Consider the following 21,944-nt stretch of genomic DNA (forward strand, 5'->3'; position numbering starts at 1 on the left):
GAATTTCCCCTTATCTCTAATAAGGGGGTGGAGGAATATGTGGAATTTGATTATTAAGTCCAATAGTTCAATTTGAAAGAAAGCTTTAGAAGAAATGATTTATGAAGGCATTTAAGATGGCGAATCATCCAAAATGAAGCCAGAAAGGAAGTTTTCACATATCTATCCATCTCATGTGGGGATGAAATGTAGGGTGGGGCAGAGAAACTCATCAAATAATGTTTTAAGAAGACTGAATACAACAAAATAAAAATGAATCAAAGTTTATTTAATTCAAGGTAGTTAGGAAGTATTAGTACTAAGGAATTCAAGATTTGCTATTGGATTTCAAATACAGTTAATGAAGTCACAAGATTCAGATTAAAGTAGTAAGCCCTTACTATACAAAATATATTTTTTTGGAGGGGAAGTACATATGAAAACTATAAATATATGAATTCTGATATTGTTAATTTATTGACAGAATTATCTTTAAAAATTGGCCAGTAAAGTTTAATTTATGGACCAAATAAACCCCTGAGTGATGATTATGATATACTTACTTATAACAAATTTTTCCCAGTGAATTTCTCATGTCTAGTAAAACTCAATGAGCTAATGTGATCAAAGAATTTGAAGAACTTTAGCATTAGAATAGATCTCAAAGATTCTTTAGTTTTATTTGTAATCATGAAGGCCTAGTTTCAGCCAAGCTCTTTGCTTGAAGACCACTAGAAGGACAACCCAGTATCTTTCAAGAAAATTCATACTCCTTTTGAATATCTCCATTAGAGATAGTTTTCCCCCTTCTTTTTTTCATTATAAATTGGTTTCTTTCTAACTTCCACCTCTGGTCCTAGTTCTATCTTTTGTGGTCAGTCAGAACAACTAATCTCTATTCCTGAAGTCAGGAGAATCTGAGTTCAAATCCAGCCTCAGACATTTACTAGCTCTGTGACCTTGAGAAAATCACTTAACCTTGATTGCCTCACATCCAGGGTCATCTCCAGTCATCCTGATCTATATCTGACCACCGGACCTAGATGTCTCTGGAGGAGAAAGTGAGGCTGGTATCTTAACACAGCATCCTCCTCACTAAAATTCAGTTTGTGTGCATGTCATGGCATCACTTCCCTGATGTCATGGTCTTCTTTAAGAAAGGACAAATAAAGGCAGCTAGGTGGTGCAGTGGATAGAGCACTGGCCCTGGGGTCAGGAATACCTGAGTTCAAATCCAGCCTCAGACACTTAACCTCATTGCCTTGCAAAAAACCTAAAAACAAAAAAAAAAAGGAAAGAAAGAATGGACAAAAATATCATCACCAAGGTGCCTCAGGGCCACTGGACAAAACTGAAAAGTATGTTGCTGGTTCTTAATTGGTGAGTTGGGGGAGAGGGGCAGAAAGACAGGGAGTTCCTCATAAGGAGTTTCTGACATCAGTGAAATCACAGGTCTGAACAACCAACCAAACCAAACCAAAACAAAAGCCACTTACCTCACAAAGCTGTGAAGGGGTGAGCATGTATAAGGGTGGGGAGAGAAGGGGGAAAATCCTCACCCCATTAATGCAAACCTACATTTCTCAAGCAAATCAATGAGTGAATTATAAGTTTAGGGTAGGTGTGAATAAATCCATATTAGTTTGAAAGTAATAAGCTTTTCTCTCTCTAGAAGACAGTACATAACACAAAGGACATAATGTTTGTCCTTCATTTTCAAAGACCACGACATCAGGGAGATGATGCCATGACAAGCACATGAGTTGGATTTGAGTGAGGGGGATGCTGAGCTACGTCACCAGCCTCGCTTTCTTCTCCAGAACCATCTGGGTCCAGTGGCCAGATATGAATCACTAGATGGCCCTGTCTGAAGTCCTCCTGACTTCAAAGCCAGTGCTCTATCCACTGCACCACCATATATTGATTGAAAGAATATGACATATATCTGGGCTTGATATTTCAGAATTCTACATTAAAGCGGTAGGATAGTCTGTTAATAGAACAGCTCTCACTAAACTGCAGCAAGGAAATCACTTGAGGGAGGGTTTCTTAAACCTCTCTCCCCCTCCCTCAAGCAACTAGGTAAATTTGGGAAATCCATCAATGCTATCAGAGAAGTCCAGGTGGCATTCTCTGCATTGGGAACTAAGGAGCACACTGAGGACAAACTAGAAAATATAGGCATGAGTATGCCCAACTCTACAAAAATCTAGACCAAATATTTTCAACTTAACAAGATTAGTATGAGACAATCTGTAAAATGCTGTGCTAAAATCCAGGTGACTTTTCCTCCAGCATTCCCCTGACTTAGTCTAATATCCCAGTCACAAAGAAAGAAAGAAGGAAGGAAAGAAGGAAAAAATGGGCTTGATTTGACAAATATTTTTCTTAATGGAGCTAGGCTGACATATAAACACAGCTTTCTTTTTTTTGATATTTCCTAATATTTGGATATTTCCTAATATATTAGGATATTTCCTAATCATTATCCATTCCTTTTTCTTGTTTATTTTACTTTCAAAACAACTCTTGCACTTTTCCCACACATCTCACAATTAATCATCTCGCACTTGGACTACTGGAATAATGTCTTAATAAGTCTCTGTAAATAAGCTACCATTTTTAGGTACCTCCCTAAGTGCTTTGCTAAGTGCTGGGGATACAACCAAAGGAAAAAAAGTTCCTGCCCTCAGGATCTCACAGTCTACCTGGGGAGACAAAAGCAAACAACTATGTATAAACAAAATATGTTCAGAACAAGCAGGAGGGGAGGTTAATTTCAGAGGGAAGATACTGAAATTAAGGAAGTCTAGGGAAAGTTTCCAAAGAAGGAGAGCTCTTAGCTAAGACCTGAAGGAAGCCTGGGAAACTAGGAAGCGAAGCTGAGGAGAGAAAGTGTTTTAGGTCTTTAAAGGTCAAAAGGAGGATTTGAGATTTGATGCTGGAGGTTACAGGGAGCCAGTGGAGTTTATCAATATGCAGGGTGATATGGTCAGACCTGTATTTGAGGAAGATTAATTTGACAGTTGAGCAGAAGATACACTAGAGTAGGGAGAGTTTAAAGAAAGGATACTAACCAGCAGGCAATGGTCTAAGTGTGCAGTAATGAGGGCCTGCATCAAGGTGATGGCAACATTAGAGGAGAGACATATGTGAGATATGGTGCAAAGGTGATATTGATGGATAATTGGCAAATAGGTTAGATATGTGGAGTGGGAGAGTGAAGAGTTAAGGATGATGCACAGATGACTGAGAAGATGGAGGTTCAGGAAAGTGGATGGATTAGTGATAAAGATAATGAATCAATTCAAGATGTATTAAGAAATATCCAGTTCAAGATATATAAAAGGTCAAGATGCAAGACTGGAGGTCAAAAGAAAGGACATGTCTACTGGACAAATAGATCTGAAAGTCATCTACATAGAGTTGATAATTGAAACCTTGGAGGCTGATGAGATCACTAATCAAAATACTATGAGAAAGAAGAGAAGAAGGTCCAAGACAGAGTCTTGGTGAATGCCCACTTATTAGCAAGTTCATGGATGAAGCAAAAGAGACAGAGAAGGGTACAGTAGAACCAGAAGAGTACAATGTCACAAAAATCCAGAGGAGAGAGTTTTAAAGGAGAAAATGGTGATCAATGGTGTTAAAGGTTATAGAGAGATCAAGAAAGATGAAAAATCCATACTGGGAAAGGAAGAGATCATTAGTAGCTTTGGAGAGAATAGTTTAGTTTCTTCATTTAAACTCTTCCTTTTTCAATCTTCCATCTTTATTGTTGGTGTCACCATTATCTTCTTCTTCCTCTCCTCCTCCTCCTTTAACTAAATAGTATCATCTTGTAAGTAAGTCCATGTAAGAGGCAAGTAACTTGCCTCTCTGAGGTGCATTTCCCTCATTTATAAAATGGGGGCAATAATACTTCAAAGGTTTTTTGAAAGATAAGTCTTTGTAAACATTAAAATATATGAATGTGAGTTATTGTTATTACCAAGGTGATTGATTATTCCCAGAGTCACAAGGTAGTAGGTAGCAGAATTGGAATTTGAACCCAAATTTACTATTTTACTATTTACTATTTACTACTGCAGCAATTTTAGAGTAAATTTAGAGAATCTATCCCAAATGTTAACTTTGCCTATTTGTGCCTGACCTGTAAGAAAGCATTCCAAACTCATTATCTGTCTGAACAGTCACAGTTAGACACACTGTAACTTGATTCCAATATAGTGATGTCATTTTGATCCTCAAGAATAAAGGACAACAATCCATTATAGCAGTAGAGCTTAATTTAGAACAGGATTCAAATATCAGGTTCTCTACTTATTGTTTTTTTAAGTTTGAACAAATAATTACATTATTTTTGGTCTCAGGAAAATTTGAGGATTGGGCTAGAAAAGCCCTAAGGTCCCTTCTTAGTTCTAATATTCTGTGATAGATTCCAAATGCAGTAGATTTCTCACTGGAACACAATATCTCTTGTTACAGCAAAAATGTATATACAATGTAGAGTGGAATAGATGTGTTGACTCAATGGAACTTAGGAATGATTTCCAGAGCATCCAAACATGTTCCCATCTGTGCTTATCTCCTCATGAAATATGAAGAACTACTATTTGTGACTTACAGTTCTTATTATTACTGTTATTTTCCTATTGTTTATTAGGCTTGGCTAGGAAAAACCTCAACTTTCTCCAGTTATTTCCTTAGAAGATTCTCTATATGATAGTCTATATAATGTATACTTTATAGTAGAGAAACCAATCACTATCTAAAATCATTTTAAAGTAGAAAAACCAATCACTCTCTGAAATAGGTAATGCCTTTGCTCTGAAAAGTTAATGCAGGAGAATGGTTAATCTATAAGACCTAAGATCCTACTGATATCCCTGTAGGTCAGGAGTAGTATTGTGTTATCATCACAAGCTAGGGACACTGCCAAATGGTCAGGCCAAGGGTACTTTGACATTTTTTCTTTAAATCTGAGGAATCCTCATTTAATAATCAATTGCAGGTCTGGAGTTTCTGCCTTTTCATTTTAGTTTGTGAGTAAAGGTTTGTGAGAGGACAATGGTAGCATTTTTTTGATTTTTTTCAGGAAGAAGGCTCTAAGTTGAGAGAGAGAAAGTATCTAAGGATGTCAGATAGATGGTATAATGAATGGATAGAGCACCAGCCCTGGAGTCAGGAAGACCTGAGTTCAAATTTGGTCCCAGAAACATGACATTTACTAGCTGTGTGGCTTTGAGCAAGTCACTTACCCCTAATTACCTCACATCATGGGCCATCTCCAGTCTTCTTGATCCACATCTGGCCAATGGACCCAGATGGCTCTAGAGGAGAAAGTAAGGTTGGTGATTTTGCATAGCACTCTCTCACTCAAATCCAATTCATATGCTTGTCATGGCATTGCCTCCCTGACAAAATCACAAGGATGGAACTAAGGATGGAAGCTCTAAGTATACCATTAGATGGACTACTTCAGGTATACAATTTTTTCTAAAATTAAGATAATGAATATAGTTTCATTAACAAGTCTACTAACTTGGAGGCTGATACCCTTCATGTTTCTGTGGAAAACAGCACAGGAATTAATTTAAAAATATTTTAAAATTCCTTTCATATACTTTTAGGTATTTGACTGACTAGGTACTAGAAAGATGATTAAGAAATAATATAAATAATTCTTAATTTTCTGAAATATTATAATCTAGAAGGGAAGAAAAGACTATTCCTTTGGATTTAAGTAGTAAGAGATTATTGGTGACTTTTAAGGGAGCATTTTCTCTAGTGTTGAAACATTGAAATCAGATTGTTAAAATAGTACGTGTTAAGGAAGTAGAGACACTGAATGTAATAACTTTTTCAAGAGCTCTGGCAGAACAGAGTTTACCTACTTGTGCTCTGCACACAATGAGAATCTATTTTTTTTGGGGGGGTGTTTTAAAAAAAGTCTAGTAGAAAAGGGAAGAACAATAACTCACCTAAAATTATGCTATGCCTTGGTTATAAAAAGACAATAGAATCAATAACCCTTATAACAAAGTTTGATTTGAGAAGAGATGGTTTGGAAAAGCTTTTATGGGGAGTGAGATAAAAATCAATTACAGAAATATAAAGACTGCATTAGTGCGATGGGATTTAATTTTTAAGATATCTAGACAGCATGGTTATAGATGGAAACATTTTGAATAGGGTAAGAAGGGCAAAGGAAGATTCTTTTTTTTTTTAAATGACCATAGATGGCAATGAATGCAAGGACAATAAATAAAATTTTAAAAAATATGTAAATGTATCAGTGAAGGGATGATCTTTTTGCTTGGGGCAGACAGGGTGATGATAAATGAAGATAGGTGAGAGGGCCAAAATGCTCAATTTTTATTTCCCTTCTGTTTCTCTTCCAAGAAGAACGACATTTGGACTTAGGAAGATGGATCGATCAGCTGAAACAAATGACATTTAATAAGGTCATATGTTGTTACATACTTTGTTTAAAAAAATCAACCTCATAAAGGATAGGAAAGTCTGATAAGATAACATTTCACTGTAAATAAGAATTAAGAGTTTTAGTGAACTGCAATTCAATATACATCAACAGTGTGATGCAGGAGTCAAGGACTGAGGCCTTCTTTAGGTGGTATTAAGAAGACTGGGCCAACATCCAGGTGGCAGAGGAGTTTCTCATAGTGATCAACCCAGAGTGCTTTGAAAAACTTGTGAATGACAAAGTCAATTGTTCTAAGTGAACCAGACAGGTTCTGTGAATCTGAATCTTTTCACAGGTGCAAGCTAGTCCAGTTTAACAATTAAGGAATAATATTTTCCCATTATTCTAGGGAGACTGAAGGGATTTCAATTGCAGACCTGGGTTTCTGCATTAGACAGATCAAAGCTGGTGCCCCTGCTGATCTGAACATTTAGACAAGTATAACCAGATTCTAAGAACTGACTAAGAGCTAAGCAGCCAGTCTACAATTGCTGGGATTGACTTGAGAAACCTCTGGGTCAAGACATCTATGTGGTTAGGACAGCTCTAGATCTAGGTCAAGCATTCATTAGATGTCTGCTCCTCAAAGAATGGATGGCTACAAATACCAGACTCATTTTGGTGTTTTTTGTTTGTTTGTTTTGGTATGGGTTTCTTCAGCCTAATCACCCTTTCATCTAAACCTTTATCTGTGGACATGGGATACAAATAGAGAGGGGAGGAATTGAAGATGCTTAAGCGGGGGGATGGGATAACGACTGAAACAAGATCTTGGGAGATCTGGAAATGGATGGAAGCAAGGTTTCAGTCAAAAGAACTAGCCCTACTTAGAAATGGACATCTGTCTTCTGGGATAAAAGGAAAGGAATAAATGAGTATTGCTTCTGGGAAGTTTTATGGAGCAAGGAAGAACATCCATTGATTGGCCTCAAACTTTTTTGTACTAAACTCCTTAAAGGGAAATATTTTCTCCTACATATCTTTGTATTATATATATATATATATATATATATATATATATATATAGTAATATAATATATATTATATCTTTGTACCCTATATACAGTGAACATTAAATATTTGTTGAATGAATGAAATGTAGTTTATCAGTATAGATTTGATTAGTCAGGGAATGTTTCGTAGAAGAGGTGGAATAGAGGCTAGACCTTGAAAGGTGGATGGGGAGTAAAGAATATTGAACAAAGACTCAGAAGAGGGTAGATGTAAATAATGGACCTTCAGTTAAGCATAAAATGCACTTTCGAATATTCCTGCATTCATTTACTTAAATTCACCTTGATGAGTATTATTAGCAAATCATCACATATCTTTAATTAATTTATCACATCAATGTTGGGAAATCAGACACCACTAGCCAATCTCTGAAGTGAACATCTGATAAGAAATTGCAGCAGGAGTATTAGAAACTATGCTGCTTTTCTGTCTCCCTTTGGCCAAATCTTGAGAAACGTAACAGAAATGTCTTGTTTAATATAAGTAAGGTCAATTTTAAAACACAAGAGCTGAGGCCCAACACTTAGATATTCTGATCAAGATTTACCTCTGTCACAAAAAAACATGACAGAATTAGGAAAGAAAAGGAAAGAAGTAGGTTGCATGACCCTCCCCTTCTAAAAGTAGCTCTTTAGCTTATTATTGAGAAAGCCAGAAAAGAACAGCTCAATAATACCCCAAGAAAGCCCAAGTAATTAATCTCCTGCAGTCACTTTCTGGAGTCCTGCCAACAAACCTGAGGAGCTGTGAAGAAATGAATAAGGTCAATTCTAGTAGCAGTACACATAGAGTGTATATGGTTTCATTACAAAGGATTATGAACTCTGAAGACCTCGATCTCTCTATTCTTTTTCTTCTCAATTCTTTTTAATTACCTATTTTTAAATGTCATATTAGAAGTACAAAGGCCTTGCACTTGGATCACCATCTATCAAAGTATTATGGCCAAAGTCAATAATAGTCAATAGTCAATAAGCAATTTATTAAGATCTTATTATATGCTAGGCACTATGCTATATACTAGGGATAGGAAAAAGGGCAAAAATTAGTCCCTACCCTCAAGAAGCTCATTTGGGATGGACAATATATAACTAACTAGGTATATTCAGAAAATGTAATAAGTAGAATGGAAGGCAATCAGAGAGAGAAAGGTCTACAGCAGAAGGTGGAATTTAAACTGAATTAGGGAAACTAAGAGGCAGAGCTAAGGAGGGAGAGCATTCTATGCATGGAGAGTACAGTTAGTATAAAGCCATGGGGAGGGGGGGATGTAATATTATGTGAAAGAAATGGTAACTAGAGTAGTGTTGCAGGATTATTGAGTTTATGGAAAGGAGTAGAGCCCATGAAAACTAGAAAGAGGCTAGAATGTAAAGTGCTTTAACTGAAAGGATTTCATATTTGATTCTGCAGGGAACAGGGAGCTGCTGGAATTTACTGAGCAGGAGGATTATACATTGGATATTGATTGTGTATTCAATGTAGCCTCTGAGGCTGAGATGTAATGATATCTGCATTGATTCTTTGCTGCTTGTATTAATTTTTGTTTAACAATTAACACCAAGAAAACAGAGGTTCCCCACCAGTCAACCCCACACCATCCATATGTAGAACCATCAGTTATAGTTCACTTACCCTGGCAATATACTTTCCAGAGAAGTTACCTAGAAATCGACACATGCGTTGCCAAAGGCTCCAAAGGAAAGTATGGGAGAGAAGTGTTATTAGTATCAAATTAAAGGCCTATAGAGCCTTTGTGCTGACCTCATTGTTGTATGCCTGTGAAACCTGATAGTCTACCAGTACCAGGTCAGGAAACTGAATTGCTTCCATTTCTATTGTCTTCAGCTGTCAGTCTGGAAGAGATCACCTGACAGGTTAAGATACTAGACACTGAGATTCTTTCTAGAACTAAACTGCCAAGCAATTAAGCTTTCCTGCAGAGAGCACAACTTGGATGGGCTGCTCATATTGTTCAAATGCCAGGTGTATGTATGTCTGCCTAAAAGACTATTTTACAGAGAACTCACATAAGGCAAGCACTCATATGGTAGTTAGAAGAAGCAATATAAGGATACTGTCAAGTTCTCTCTGAAGAACTTTGGAATTGATTGCATGACATGTGAGGCTCTGGTAAAGGACCTCCCAACCAAAGTGACATCAATGAAGGCACTGTGCACCATGGAGTAGTTCAAGAGAAACATGAGATATGCAAATTAAGGGACTACTTAATTCCAAATGTTTATGTGGGCTATTTTTGCCCAACATATGTTAAGTTAGAGCCTTCTGAGTTTGTACAGGTATGATTAGCCTCAATAAGACATACACTGAAACATAGTGATGTTGATCCTCTTTGAGAACAAAGGACAACAGCAACTTAGTAGGTAGAATGATATAGTCAGATAAATGTTACATAAAACTCAATTTGGTTGCTTAGTAGAGGATGAATTGGAGTATTAAGACATTTGAATCAGGGAGAACAACCAGGAGTCAATTAAAATGGTCCAGGTAAGAGGTCCTGAGTGCCTGAAATAGGAGGTAGTTGTATATGGAAATAAGGGAACATATATTAGAGATGTGAAGGAAAAATGATAAGATTCAACAACTGATGGAATAAAGTAATGAGTTAAGGATGGCACTAAAATTGCCAATTTATAAATAAGAAAGGAGATTGTATGATATCTTGGGAGTTCCAAAAGCTAATATCTGTTGTCCCTAAATACAAATGTTTACTTTAGGTTAGTCAATAAACATTTGTTAAGTACCCACTAAGTCAGGCACTGTGCTAAATACTGAGGATACAAAAAGAAGCAAAATATACTCCCTGTTCTCAAGGAGTTTGCAATCTAATGGGAGAACAATAAGCAAGAGTTCAAACTGTGAGGCAGCTAGGTGGCACAGTGGATCAGCCCTGGAGTCAGAAGGACCTGAGTTCAAATCCAGCCTCAGACACTTTATAATTACCTAGCTGTGTGACCTTTGGCAAGTCACCTAGCCCCACTGCTTTGCAAAACCAAGGGAAAAAAAATTCAAGCTGTTCAAAAATTTAATGGAATACATAGAGAGGTTTTCCTCCTTGGAGATCTTCAAAAGAAAGCTAAATAACTACTTATTAGAAATGTTATGATAGGGATTCCTTTCATGTGTAGGTTGGGGTAGATATCCATTGAGTTATTTTTTTTTTTAGGTTTTTTTGCAAGACAATGGGGTTAAGTTGCTTGCCTAAGGCCACACAGCTAGGTAATTATTAAGTGTCTGAGGCCGGATTTGAACTAGGTACTTCTGACCCCAGGGCTGGGGCTCTATCCACTATGCCACCTAGTCCCCCCCGGAAAACATTTTTAATGACCCCAAACTTCCCATAATAACAAAGGCCCATATAATACAAACAGTTTAAAAGTCTTGATGTATGCCAATAAGACGTGGAACATCAGTGTCTCCAATGAATTAAAGATTAATATCACAAGGAGGGGCATGGAAAGGTGCTTGGTAGATGTGATTAAGTTGAAATATATCACCAATGAAAAACTCTAAAGATTAAAAGGAATGAAGGATGTTATCAAACCATTTTATGACAGAAAGAGGAAATAGCTAGTCATGAGGCAAGAACAAAGAATGATAGGTAGAGGGTCAAAATGTTCCACAATGTTGGGGAAAAGTGAGGAAAGTCTTAAGAACATTTGGGAGGATGTCTAATCACAAACTTTTGGGAGGACCTGGATGAGAGACATACAAGATGGGCAGAGGCACTGATGGTTCCAATTGCAACTCTGAATGGAATTCCTGAATTGAGGAGGTAACAGATCCTTTTGAGTATTGGAGAAGAGTAATTTTGGTTCTCCTTATATAGCATCATAAACCAAATTAATGTTGTCCTTCACTTATTTGTCTGAGCAACTAAATTTTCCCTTTTTTCTTAACTTCCTAAGTTCTTAACTCAGCTATTGTCTTAAACAGGTTATTTTGTTCCTCCCTAAAGCTTCTATCTTTTTGTTTTGCTTTTCTAGTTGTTATTGTTGTTGTGTTTTTTTTAGTGATTACTGATTTAGAACCAAAGGGAACACTGAAGGAGTAAGAAATCAGACACAGAATTTATAAGAATGAATATGTGATTAAAACATAGAAAATATAAGTAGTGGTCTACTGAAAATTACTTTAAAAAGAATACAACCTCATGAAAAAATAAAATAGTAAATATAGTAAAATATAGTAAAAAATAATACTCTAGTGATTAAGGGGCGATTAGGTGGTGCAGTGGATGAATCACCGGCCCTGGAGTCAGGAGTACCTGGGTTCAAATCCTGTCTCAGACACTTAATAATTACCTAGCTGTGTGGCCTTAGGCAAGCCACTTAACCCCTTTTGCTTTGCAAAAAAAACCCTAAACCCCCCCCCAAAACAAAAAATACTCTAGTGATTATTTTAAGAGATAAACTTAATTAGGTTGGGTGATTAATTTAAAGATGTGAGATGAAACTGCTGAACAAACAGAAACACAGACTTCTAAGCAATGAAATTCTTGGTGGTTTATGTGATGGAAGCTTATTGACAAACTAGTTAACTTAAACTCTATTGCCCTACTGTTAATACTCTGTTAAATGTAATTTATTTATGCTCAGTGGCATTTAAATTCGATGTAAAAAAAAAACATTGCTGAAGATTCATCAGTATAAAAACTGATAAACACATCTTCTCTAAACACTAAGTAAGATAGGAGGCAGGCAGTATGTTCACAAAAACGATTAACGCAAAAGCCTCTTGTAGGTTTGTCTTACCCGTTCTCCTGCACTGCCTGTTGCGTGATGGGAATAACTGATGAGACCAGGAATGGGCTGCTCACCGTGTGCCATGATAACAGCAGTACTGGTGTAGAATGGATGCTTCTAATGCACAATACATAACAGCTATGAATACAGTGATAGGAAAACATGAACCTATACAAGCAAAATGACTGAAAAGGAACAAGGGTGAAAACAGATGGGACAATGAAATGACAAATTCTTACAAACTTAGAGGCGGAATGGACAGTTTAAATATTAAGTTCCACATTGCTTTAAAAAAATTAACTCATTGGCTCCAGTTATTTCAACATAATTAACACATTAAGTATGATAATGCATTGCTAGCTATATTAATAAAACTTCAATCAACAATGGTGGATTTATAATTCTAATTGCACTCAATACAGTATGACTACAGAGTAAAAGCAGAAGATTTTTACGTGTAAGGAAATGAGTTCTGAACAGTGGGCAATACAGAAGCAATCATTCCTCATTTCCATTCTTCTAAACTGCTAGCTTTTAAACAAGAAGCAGCATAATATGACTTTGATAAAAGCAAATGCTTAATGCATATGAAGTAGCAACAGTGATCCTGAGACTTTTTCTGGGTTAGGTGGAATCTAGATGCCTAAAGAACCTCTCTGTGTGCATAGATTGATTCCATTTCCGTTCTCCTCTGAATTTGTTTCAGAATATTTCAGTGAGGTACCAAGATTACCTAGGAAGTTTACATTAAACTAGATTCCTAATGATACTCTTACATGTTTCCCTTTCATGTGGTTCCCTAGAAGAACTACATGATATCTGTGCTGAGTGGTGTGCTGTGTAGGGCAATAAAGATGACCTACTATTAAGTGCTGAAACCAAAATTGCAATGATGTGTTAAGATACATAGGAAGGTTCTAGGAGTGTTGTTTTGTTTTGATGTGTAAAAAAAGAATGACTTATGTACTAACTGGAAACTCATCAATTCTTAAGAAAACAGCAAAAGGAATTTTGAAAGAGATAAAATTGGGGAAAGGAAAGAAATATTAAAATTAAAACACAATGAAACAAAACATACATTTCATTTAGATGATTACTGTGGGATAATTTTTAGCACTGCTGTATTTTGTTAAATGAAACATTTATTCAAATGTTATTTTAATCATATGTCAGGGGGTAAGGTAATAAGACAATATTGCATTGAATTTTTAAGGGAAAAATTATGTTGGCATATATATGTAACATATTCAAAATCGGTCAAAATCTGATCTCTTTCCATTTGGATACTCCTAGGAAGAAAACTGGAATTTCATTAAAAAAGTAGGATAGCTGGGTTTTCCTTATAAAGAGCTAAAGAACCTGAGACTCTACTTTGATAACTTTCAGATAAGAAAATTCATGTACTATTCCTAAACACAAGCAAAAAGTTTCTGAGAATAATTGGGTTTTATACATTAACAGCATGGAGTTTTATTTCCTAAAATTGTAAAATTTATCTTGGAAGCTATTCTTATGGAATGATAGGTCATTCATTACAAAAGTAATTAACATAAAAACATTAGTGTTAATATGTATACTAGAAAAAGTAACAGAGAAATGTATTTTAGGTAATTACTTAGGAAAACATTAGTGATATGTGAGACAGTGATAAACTATCCTTGAAAATATTCTGGGATGCAGTAAAATGGTTATTTAAGCGGGTGAATTGCTGTGGAATTAATTTCACAATTTACCTTAATAATCATAAAGTTTTCCTTTCTTGTCATTCAAAATGCTAATAAACACAGAAAAGCCACAAAGGGTTTATGTATTATTTAATATAAAACTAAAACTGCCTTCCTTTCTAAATTAAGTAGACTTACCTTGGCTGCAATTGCTGCTGCTGTTATATGTGATGAAGAACTGTCTTCTGTTGAAGCAACACCACTGTCTTTTTTCTCTTCTTCCTCTTCCTCACACTGAACCCCTTTATCTTCTGTCTGCTTGTGGGGGCTGGTAGTAGGAGGAGGGGAAAGAGGAGGTGGTGGAGAAGGCAAATCTTCAAGTTCATCATGTACTTCTTTTACTTTTACAATAGCATCACGTAAAAGGTCAATGGCATGAGGTAGGGCTGGCAGTATAAACTGAAAACATTCCTGTGTACAAGAGGAAGAAAAGACTGTGATGAAGGGGTGCCTTTTGAAGCATATAAAAAGATGATGAATAGTTGTATTAACTTTGTAACTATCTGTCACTAGAATAGCAGCATGTATATTCATTAAATTAAAAGTTTTCAAGGAAATGTGAACAAAACATGTTTGAAACACTATTTATAAAGAGATTGCTTTTCAAGCCACAAACATCATATTGTGTAGACCATAATGTAAGAATTTCAAATACAACTTTTCTCATATAATGAACTGAACACATATTAACACATACACAACTGGCATCTAAAAACAGATCTTGGAAGAAGTAAAAGAATTTTCACAGAAAAGCTTAGAATATGGTATTAGATCATTATACAAAATAAACTAATTTATTTTCAGAGATGTAGCCTTCAAAGGACCATGTTTGTAGCTGTTTCCCACTTATCACATTCTTTTATATTATTTTTAATTCATTCTTACAAAAAATTTTACTGAGTCCCTACCACTTGAATGGTACATTTCATACTCTTTATTTTTTATTTTTTTTCATATTCTTACATGTTGTGTTACTATGATTATGTAGAACACTCAGAAAACATTAAATATTGTCCCTGATTTCTCCTGGTAAGATAAATGAGAGCTGATATAATTAAAAAGTACAAATGAAAAGAGCTTAGTGAACAGCAATTCAGTGATGAGTTCAGATAATAACTCCTATTTAGTGATGAGTAGAGGGCAAGGGAAGTATTAATAGAGGGGAAAATATCAGGTGTTTTTGGCCTAGGTATTTTTTATGCATATATGTCTCAAATAATCTTCCTCAAGGTCCTAATCCATTGTTTCCTCTTAGCATGAATGTTACCCTGAGAAGCTGTTATCTAATAGGCCAAAAACCCAAGAAGTCAAACAAGGTGGAAAAGCTTCACGTAAGATTCTAGTCACTCTGTGTGCTTGCTTTCTGAAGACCATGCTAGTTTAGTACACAGAGGGCCATTGAAAATAGACTGCAACTAATTGATACATTTTTGGGTCATGGAAACCCAAGAAACGAAGATAATTTAGAAATAACTCTCAGTCTTATGGAACTCTTCTTTTCTCTTTCTACAGTCTCAATAGCAGAATGACGGAAATGAAGATTAGTGAGTTAAGAAACAGCTGTTAGATAACTTATAAACATTAATTTAATGACTAGTACTCCTTTTTTTTGGTGGTTTTTTTTTTTTTTTTTTTTTTGCTAGTCAATGGGGTTAAGTGGCTTGCCCAAGATCACACAGCTAGGTAATTATTAAGTGTCTGAGGCCGCATTTGAACTCAGGTACTCCTGACTCCAGGGCCAGTGCTCTATCCACTGGGCAACCTAGTCACCCCTATGGCTAGTACTCTTGATGTGAAATCTTTGTCCAATGTTCAATAAGCTGCTATAACATTTAAAAAATTGAATCATATTAGTATTGATGTTCTTGGTATAAATGAAACATTCTCTCTCTCTCTCTCTCTCTCTCTCTCTCTCTCTGTAGGTTGGTTTCTATATCTTTATCTCTTTTTCTATATCTGTATCTATATAGTATTCCAAAGATCTTAGTGTAGTTTGAAATTATAGAAGTTTTAATAATATGTTAAATACATTTAAAAATAAAGCTTTAATAATTTATTAAATCTTAAATAATTTAAAATTACATTAAGACTTTTGGAACACCCTCTGTGTCTATATGTGTGTGTGTGTGTGTGTGTGTGTATGATAATGTTTGCCCTTTGTTCTTGGAGAAGAACATGACATCAAAGGAGTGATGCCATAAGCACATGAACTGGATTTTTTTTTAATGAAAGATTTTGTTTATTTTGAGTTTTACAAATTTATCCCTATTCTTGCTTCCCTCCCCCCACCCCCCACAGAAGGTAGTCTGTTAGTATTTACATTGTTTCTACAGTATGCATTGATCTAAATTGAAAGTGATGAGAGAGAAATCATATCCTTAAGGAAGAAAAATAAAGTGTAAGAGACAGCAAAATTAAATAATAAGATAACGATTTGTTTTTTCCAAATTGAAGGTAATAGTCTTTAGTCTTTGTTCAAACTCCACAATTCTTTCTCTGGATACAGATGGTATTCTCCATCACAGATAGCCCAAAATTGTCCCTGATTGTTACACAGTGATGGAATGAGCAAGTGCATCAAGGTTGGTCATCACCCCCATGTTGCTGTTAGAGTGTACAATGTTTTTCTGGTTCTGCTCATCTCCCTCAGCATCAGTTCATGCAAATCCTTCCATGCTTCCCTGAATTCCCATCCCTCCTGGTTTCTTTCTTTTTTTTTGTTAATATGACTTTATTTACACATTACTAAAATATTCTTTAAGAGTAAACATAATACCCCTCCCCCACAAAAAATATAGAACCTTATGAGAAATAAAGTAAAAGAAAGAACAAAATGTGTTTCAGTCTATGTTCTGATACCATCAGCTCTGTCTTGGGTGGATTACATTCATAAGTCCATCACAGAAGTTACTTCCATATTTTTCCACAGTTGCTGTTGCTGATTGTAATTCCCTCCATCCATTCTTCCTCACTAACATATATTAATTTTCTCTCTCCTTTCACTCTATCCCTCTTCTAAAATGTGCCATAGGGTAGCTGAGTGGTGCAGTGGACAAAGCATCAGCCCTGGGGCCAAGAGGTCCCAAGCCCACATACCACCCCAGAGACCCAGCAACCACTTGGCCCTGTGGTCCCAGACAGGCCACCCAATCCCAGCAACTTGTAAAAAGTAAAAAAGGAAATGTGTTATATCTGACTATTTTCTATGATCTACCCTCTCCTCTATCACCCACATCCCCTCCTTCCCCTGTCCACCTTCTCTCCTTTTTACTCTAGATGTCTATACCCTGTTTCCTCTCTGAGTCATTTCTGATGAAAGTGAAGGTTTCCTCATTTCCCCTAGCGTTCCCCCTTCCATATCATTGTAAAAGCTCACTTCAAAAAAAAGTTTTATATGAAATATCTTAGCCTACCTCTCTTTTCTCTTACTCCCAGTACATTTCCCTTTTAGCCATTGACTACATTTTTACAGTCTATTATATCTTTAAATTCAGCTATCTCCTGTGTTTCATCTATAAAAGCTCCTTCTAGCTGCTCTATTACCTGAGAAGATTCATGTGAGTGTTATCAGTTTCTATCCAGGAATACACACAGTTCATCATCATTAAGTCCCTCATAATTTACCCCTCTCCTCCACTCTCTATGCTTCACCTGAGTCCTTTACTTGAAAGTCAAACTTTCTGTTCAGCTTTTGTTGTTTCAACAGGAATATTTGAAATTCCCCTGTTTCATTGAAAGTCCATCTTTTCCCCTGGAAGAAGATGTTCAGTTTTGCTGGGTAGTTGATTCTCTCTTGCATTCTGAGCTCTTTTGCCTTCTGGAATATTATATTCCAAGCCCTATGAGCCTGTAAAGTAGTTGCTGCTAAGTCCTGTGTGATCCTGGCTGCAGTTCCATGATGTCTGAATTGTGTTCTTCTGGCTGCTTGTAATATTTTCTCTTTAACTTGAGAATTCTGGAACTTGGCTATAATATACCTGGAGGTTGGTTTTTTTGGATCTCTTTCCGTGGGAGATCGGTGGATTCTCTCAATTTCTATTTTGCCCTCTGCTTTTAGGATATCAGGGCAATTTTCCTGTAGGAATTCTTTAAAAATGAGGTCAAGGTTCTTTTCCTTATCATGACTTTCAGGTACCCCAATAATTTTTAAATTATCTTTCCTGAATCTGTTTTCCATATCAGTTGTTTTTTTCAATGAGATGTTTCACATTTTCTTCTAATTTTTCATTCTTTTGGTGTTGAAGTATTGTGTCTTGATTTCTCATAAAGTCATCAGCTTCCTTTAGCTCCATTCTACATCTGAAGGATTTGTTTTCCTCAGAGAATTTTCTTATCTCCTTTTCCATCTGACCAATTCTACTTTTTAAAACATTCTTCTCCTCAATAACTTTTTAAACTGTTTTATCCATTTGACCTATGCTGGTTTTTAACAGGCTATTTTCTTTAGCATTTTTTTGGATCTCCTTAACTAAGCTGCTGACTTTGTTTTCATGTTTTTCCTGCATCTCTTTCATTTCTTTTCCCAATTTTTCTTCTATCTCCTTGACTTGATTTTCAAAATCTTTTCTGAGCTCTGTCCTAACCTGAGCGCAACTTCTATTTTTCTTGGAGTCTTTAGGTGCAGAAACTTGTACTTCCTCATCTTCAAACTGAGTATTTTGATCCTCCTTGGGATCACAAAGTATTTGTTAATGGTCAGGTTCCTTTTTTTTCTGTTTACTCATTTCTCCAGCCTGTGCCTGGTTTTGGGGTGCTTCCTGAGCTTTTGAGTTTTGTTGGGACACCCCCCCCCCCCACCAATGTGTGAGGCTCTGACTGCTCTCCTGGTCTGTCAATGACACAAGTGCATCCCTCTGCCAGGGGGCTAGGGGTGTCTGTGTCCTTGTTCTATGGGGACCTAGATTTTGATCAGGATCTGAATGTGGTCAGAGCCCCAGAGTCCTGTTCCAGGGACAGAGGAGAGACCTTGGAAGTCTCCCTCTACTCCCTTACCTTTGGTGGGCTGAGCACTCAGGGCGCAGCTGCCTAGAGGCTCTGGCTTGCTGGCTCCATGGGCCTACTTCTGTTTCCTGGATCTGGGCTGCCATGGCTGCAATGAGTGCCGCAGTTACACTGAGGGCCTGGGCTTCATGCTCACTCTGGCAGAGGTGTCCCTGCTGATCTTCCAAGTTGTGCTTGGTGCTCCCTGGAGTACAGGTCAGCTTCTGCTGCTGGGAGCCATGGCTCCCAGGCACCCTAGGGCTTTTCCCAGGAGGCTGAAGTTTCTTCAATCTGGCAGGGCTGCCCCTCTAACCCTGTGGAACAGAGTTTTTCCACTATTTTCCAGGTTACCTTGGGCTGGAGAATTGCCTCACTAGATCTTTCTGTGGGTTCTGTCTCAAAAATTGAGGTAAGAGTCATAATTTTAAGATTTTTGAAATATTTTGGAGAGATCACCTAGGAGAGGCTCTTCTCCTGCTGCCATCTTGGCTCCGCCAGCACATGAATTGGATTTAAGTGAGGGGGGTTGCTAAACTAAGGCACTAGTCTCACTTTCTCCTCCAGAGCCATTTGGATCTAGTGGCCAGATATGAATAAGGATGATTGGAGATAACTCTGAATGTGAGGCAATCAGGGTTAAGTAACTTGTTCAGGTTCGCATAGCTATTTATTGTGTCAAGTGTCTAAGGCTGGATTTGAACTCCTGTCTTACTGACTCCAAGGTCAGTATGAAAGTTATAGCTAACTGGAATTTATATCATTATAATCTCTCTCTGTCTCTCCTATTTATACTTTTGGGCTAAATAGAATTTATATTATTATAATCTCTCACTGTCTCTGTCTCTTCTATCTTATTTATACCTTTGGAGAGATAAATAAGGGTTTTTCTCATAAATCCAATGGTAGTAAGAAATATTAATTCATGAGATACTTGGTTACATCATACTGAAATATTTATGATTAAAATCTCAAAAAAGATTACTATGAAGATTTTCTAGCTTATATGTCAATATCTATTGCAAAGTATGAGAAGTTAGAGACATTGTATTAAGAACTGGATAAGCTCTTCTATAAATGAACCAGAATACACGTTAATAGTTTACAATTTTTCACTCATTCAATATGTATTTATTGTGTTATCTATAATATATCAGGTTTTGTGTTTGATTTTGGTCAAAAAACTCACCAAGTCCCTTTCTTAATGATCTTAGTACATTCTACTGAATTTCAATAAACAGGTAGGTAGAAAGAGGAAAGTAGTTTCCTTGTTTTTGGCATCCTCTTTGTGGCGATTAAAAGAAAAATTCCTTAGGAAATGGTAATTCTTTGTGTTAATGTCTGTCTATTTATCCATTTTCAACTTAGTGTCAATACCTTGATTAAATGTCAGATAGGAGTTTAGCTTGTAGACTGTATTGTTTCATTTTTATTCATTTTCTAAGCTGAGATTAATGAAGCTCTCATAAGTCAGTAGTCCGACTGTACACAGCCTGGTGATTTGAAAATGTCTCTCATATCAGGAACCTATCATTTTCTGTCTTTTAGGATAGAGACAATTTCAGTTTTTATGCTGTTATTAAATGTTCTATATCTTATTGAAGAAAATGTTCATCAAGAGCTAATATGTGAAAGGACAGCTAGATGACACAGTGGATAGAGCACTAGCCCTGGAGTCAGGAGTAATCTGAATTCAAATCTGACCTCAGACATTTAATAATGACATTGTTCTGTGACTTTGGGCAAATCACTTAACCCCATTGCCTTGAAAAAAACCAAAAAAAAAAAAAAAAGAAAATAAATAATAAAACAAAGAATTCATATTCTCATAAAGGCTGATAGCCTTTAATGTCTCTCACTTTTGGCTCCTTAATCACATTTTCCAATATTTGTTTTTACTATCCCCCTCTATACCTATTTGTAAGGATTTTTAAATTAGCAAATATTTATATATTCTATGTCCGACTTCTATTGCCTCATGAATCTGGCAAGGTGGAGTAGTGCCAGGGGACAGAGAAAGAAAAATCAAAATAAAGAACTATTCATAGTCAAATAAAATGAATTTTAATATTGAACATGATCAAAAATGTGTCTGGTTCTCTGTCCGGAAATGGTAAAATTCTTCATCATTTGTCCTTCTGAATCACAATTAGTCATTAATAAGTATTCTTAAGTCTTTCAAAGTTTTTTTATTTTTACAATGCCATTGTTATAATATAAATAGTTCTGGTCATTTCAGTCTGTGTCAGTTCATATAAGTCTTCCTGGGTTTCTCAGAATCCATCCCTATCATTGTTTCTTACAGCACAAGAGTATATACTTATATATCATAATTTGTTCAACTATTCCCCTGGTTATAGACATTCCTTTAATTTTTTTTCCTTTTCACTGCAAAGAAAGCTGCTATAAATATTTTTGCACATATAAGAATTTTACCCATTTCTTTGATCTCTCATGGGAAATGAGAATAGATCGAAAAAGTAGGTTCAGTTTAGTTACTTTTGGGACATAATTCCAAATTTCTTTCCAAAATTACTGGACCATTTCACAGTTCTACTGACAGTGCTTCAAACGTGCCTGTTTTCACATAACCGCTACAATATTTGTCATTTTATTTTTTCTTATCTTTCCCATTTTTCATTTTAATCACCACAAAGAGGATGCCAAAAGTATATAGAATTACATGAGCCACTAAACTTCTTTATCTCTTTGCCAAATACAGAAAAAGAGAGTGAGTTAATGAATGAAAGAGAGAGAGAGAGAGAGAGAGAGGTGCAACAGGAGTTTTTAATAAAAATCATTGGTAAAAAAATCTTATGGAGTAGCATGATGGGAGATTAGGAATAATTATAGTCTAATGAAATAGTAAGAAGAGGTGAAGGAAAAAACTAGACGAGAGATCTGATTAAGTCAGATTATGGCAAGGCCATATAAGAATAAAACCCACAGGATTAATAAACTGATAAAAAAAAAGATATGTTAAGATTACTCTAAGAA

The 21,944-nt window shown here is 36.1% G+C and overlaps 1 protein-coding gene across 5 annotated transcripts in view; it reads right to left on the reverse strand.

The window, feature by feature from the left end:
- GPHN (gephyrin) overlaps window positions 1–21,944 on the reverse strand; it is a 714,820-nt gene that overhangs the window by 301,833 nt on the left and 391,043 nt on the right. For 3 of the 5 annotated variants that reach the window (XM_074236098.1, XM_074236097.1, XM_074236096.1), the window contains 2 exons: window positions 17,257–17,266; window positions 14,109–14,381 (listed from right to left, as the gene is read on the reverse strand). In XM_074236098.1, coding sequence (XP_074092199.1) covers window positions 14,109–14,381; window positions 17,257–17,266 — 283 coding nt within the window. Of the gene's footprint in view, window positions 1–12,255; window positions 12,364–14,108; window positions 14,636–17,256; window positions 17,267–21,944 lie in introns of those variants that run through there. The other 2 variants (XM_074236095.1, XM_074236094.1) reach the window with 2 other exon arrangements.

Source organism: Macrotis lagotis, chromosome 4, assembly GCF_037893015.1.
Source record: "Macrotis lagotis isolate mMagLag1 chromosome 4, bilby.v1.9.chrom.fasta, whole genome shotgun sequence".
Classification (NCBI taxonomy): Eukaryota; Metazoa; Chordata; class Mammalia; order Peramelemorphia; family Peramelidae; genus Macrotis; species Macrotis lagotis.